Below are 2601 nucleotides of genomic sequence, written 5' to 3' on the forward strand. Positions count from 1 at the left end.
CTACTTTTCTGCAAGGAGATGAAAGTCAGTGTGAACCATGCGAGGCCCTTTCACTCGTGGAATCTTCCCCAACGAAAGGCAGTCAAATTCAGGCAACAGATTCATAAGGCGTTTAATTTGCATATGTGGGGGCCCCACAGGCGCCCAACTTGCGTGCACATTGACAAATCGTGGCGGACACGGGGCTTTTGGCTTCGATCCCGGGAACAAGGACGCGCCTTCGCTCTGGCCATGTCAGATTAATCAAATGAAAAGAAAGCGACCCGGTAAAGGGTCCCATTTTTCTGATCCCTGATAGATATCGGAAGGCATCGCCATTATTAAAACGTAGAAAAAATGATCACCATTTTCTTTTTATTAAAAAAAAAATCACGCGACGAGGTTATGGTCTACGGGTTAGGTGACCTGCCGACGCGAAGCTACCTCGACATATTTGATATGGCGGTGACGAGCATTGGGCTTCCATATAAATCTGCTACCCCACTCCCATACATCAAGCACTCAAGCATATATATCAACGTACAGTAAGATTAGAGGGATTTAGAAAGAATGGCTTCGTCATCGTCCACGAGTATAGGTGTGAGTCTGCTGGTGCTTCTCCTGCTGGGGAGTGCAGATGCACAGCTTTCTACAAACTTCTATTCTAGTTCTTGCCCTAGACTACTTTCCACTGTCAAGTCCTCCGTGCAGTCCGCCATTTCGAAGGAAGCCCGCATGGGTGCTTCTCTCCTTCGTTTGTTCTTCCACGACTGCTTCGTCAATGTACTCTTCCCTTCCTTTCTTCAATGTTTCCCCAGCACCCAATGTCATTACAAATCATGCATGGCTCTTGCATGCATTTTTTTTTTTCGTTACGAAAATATTATTTCCAGAAATAAATATATACATACATATATATATATATATATATGTGTGCGCGCGCGCGCGCATCACTCTAACTATTTCGTTAACTACAGCAAAAAAAAAAAAAAAACCTTTTGTAGAGGATATATAATGACAATTTTTTATGACACGTGGAGTAATTTTTATACAATTATAACAAGATCTTGATCACGATGGATTCGGAAGATAAGATGCATGATTAGATACACACACATGCTTAAATATTCTGTAATTTGGAAATTTGAGTTGGGTGACCCAGTTAGCTAGAGCCAAGAATTTGTGATATATACCCTGTCTTGATATATTTCCACCCGACGACTGTACTAATTATTTTGTCTCTATTTGATCTGTGCCGATTTGCGCTTTGGGTTGAATGGCAGGGATGTGACGGTTCGATTCTTCTGGACGACACGTCAAGCTTCACCGGCGAGAAGAACGCGAACCCCAACAGGAACTCGGCTCGAGGATTTGACGTCATCGACAATGTCAAGTCGGCGGTGGAGCAAGTGTGCCCCGGCGTCGTCTCCTGCGCTGACATCCTCGCCATCGCGGCCAGAGATTCCGTCACCATCGTAATTACCCAATGAACTCAACTTCATGCATTCGTAAGTATAAGTACAAACACAACTAATTATTTAACCACGTCATCAATATATTTGAAGCTTGGAGGCCCAACATGGAACGTAAAACTGGGAAGAAGAGACGCGAAAACTGCAAGCCTTTCTGCTGCAAATACCGGCATTCCTGCCCCCACTTCCAGCCTCTCCCAGCTCATCTCTAGATTCTCCGCTCTCGGCCTTTCCTCCAAAGACTTGGTCGCCTTGTCCGGTATATTTCTATCCATCTATCTTTTGGATATATGGTTCTAATTAATGAAACGTAACACGATTATCATCACTTATTTGAATGCATACAGGGGCTCACACAATCGGACAGGCGAGGTGCACAAGTTTCAGGGCCCGAATCTATAACGAGAGCAACATAGACAGCTCCTTCGCTAAGACGAGGCAATCGAGTTGCCCGAGCACGTCGGGCTCGGGAGACAACAATCTGGCTCCTCTGGATCTGCAGACTCCCACGGCTTTCGACAACAATTACTTCAAGAACCTGCTTCAGAAGAAGGGCCTCCTCCACTCCGACCAGCAGCTCTTCAATGGAGGCTCCACCGACTCCACCGTGCGGGGCTACAGCAGCAACCCCAGCTCCTTCGCTTCTGATTTTGCCGCCGCCATGATCAAGATGGGAGACGTCAGTCCCCTCACCGGCTCCAACGGTGAGATCAGGAAGAATTGTAGGAAGGTCAACTAATTATTTATATTCCCACTCCTCTCCTCAGATATATCTTGTTATTTTTCTTTTTTTCAATTTTGCTCTGTTTTTCTGCTTTTGTGTAATCCCTATTTTGCGTCTTCAGATGTATAACGGCAGTACTTCTATCTGATGAGATATCCCAGATTATATACATACCGATTTCGAGCCAGATGATTCGATCGATTTATCTATGACCGATCATGTTAAAAAGTTGTGATAAATTTAATTATTTATTACAAATTCAAAGTTAAAGCCAGTGCACCCTTAGCATTAAAGCCTCGGGATCTTAGTGGTAAGTTCCGTCCCACTCCTCAGAAATATGTGACCACGAGAAGAGTAGGGGCGGGAAATGTGATGTTGGTAGTGCCATGCCCAGCTCGGATTCATCAGCTTCTCCTTAACAAAAAT

At 44.8% G+C, this 2601-nt stretch overlaps 1 protein-coding gene across 1 annotated transcript; it reads left to right on the forward strand.

The window, feature by feature from the left end:
- The first annotated feature begins 487 nt into the window (after window positions 1-487).
- Window positions 488-2309, forward strand: LOC129294450 (peroxidase P7). Its single transcript, XM_054932838.1, has 4 exons — window positions 488-762; window positions 1263-1454; window positions 1545-1710; window positions 1799-2309. The coding sequence occupies exons 1-4, from the start codon at window positions 550-552 to the stop codon at window positions 2188-2190; spliced, it is 963 nt and encodes a 320-aa protein (XP_054788813.1). The 5' UTR covers window positions 488-549; the 3' UTR covers window positions 2191-2309.
- Window positions 2310-2601: the final 292 nt, after the last annotated feature.

This window comes from Prosopis cineraria, unplaced genomic scaffold (assembly GCF_029017545.1).
Source record: "Prosopis cineraria cultivar Desert tree isolate PC_DT_omini unplaced genomic scaffold, ASM2901754v1 PC15, whole genome shotgun sequence".
Lineage (NCBI taxonomy): Eukaryota > Viridiplantae > Streptophyta > Magnoliopsida > Fabales > Fabaceae > Prosopis > Prosopis cineraria.

Excerpts from the sequence above, each read along its gene's own strand:
- LOC129294450 (XM_054932838.1), top strand. The coding sequence starts at position 550 with ATGGCTTCGTCATCGTCCACGAGTATAGGTGTGAGTCTGCTGGTGCTT. Across the intron at positions 763-1,262 it reads TCCACGACTGCTTCGTCAAT|GGATGTGACGGTTCGATTCT; the intron begins GTACTCTTCCCT and ends GTTGAATGGCAG. Across the intron at positions 1,711-1,798 it reads AGACTTGGTCGCCTTGTCCG|GGGCTCACACAATCGGACAG; the intron begins GTATATTTCTAT and ends GAATGCATACAG.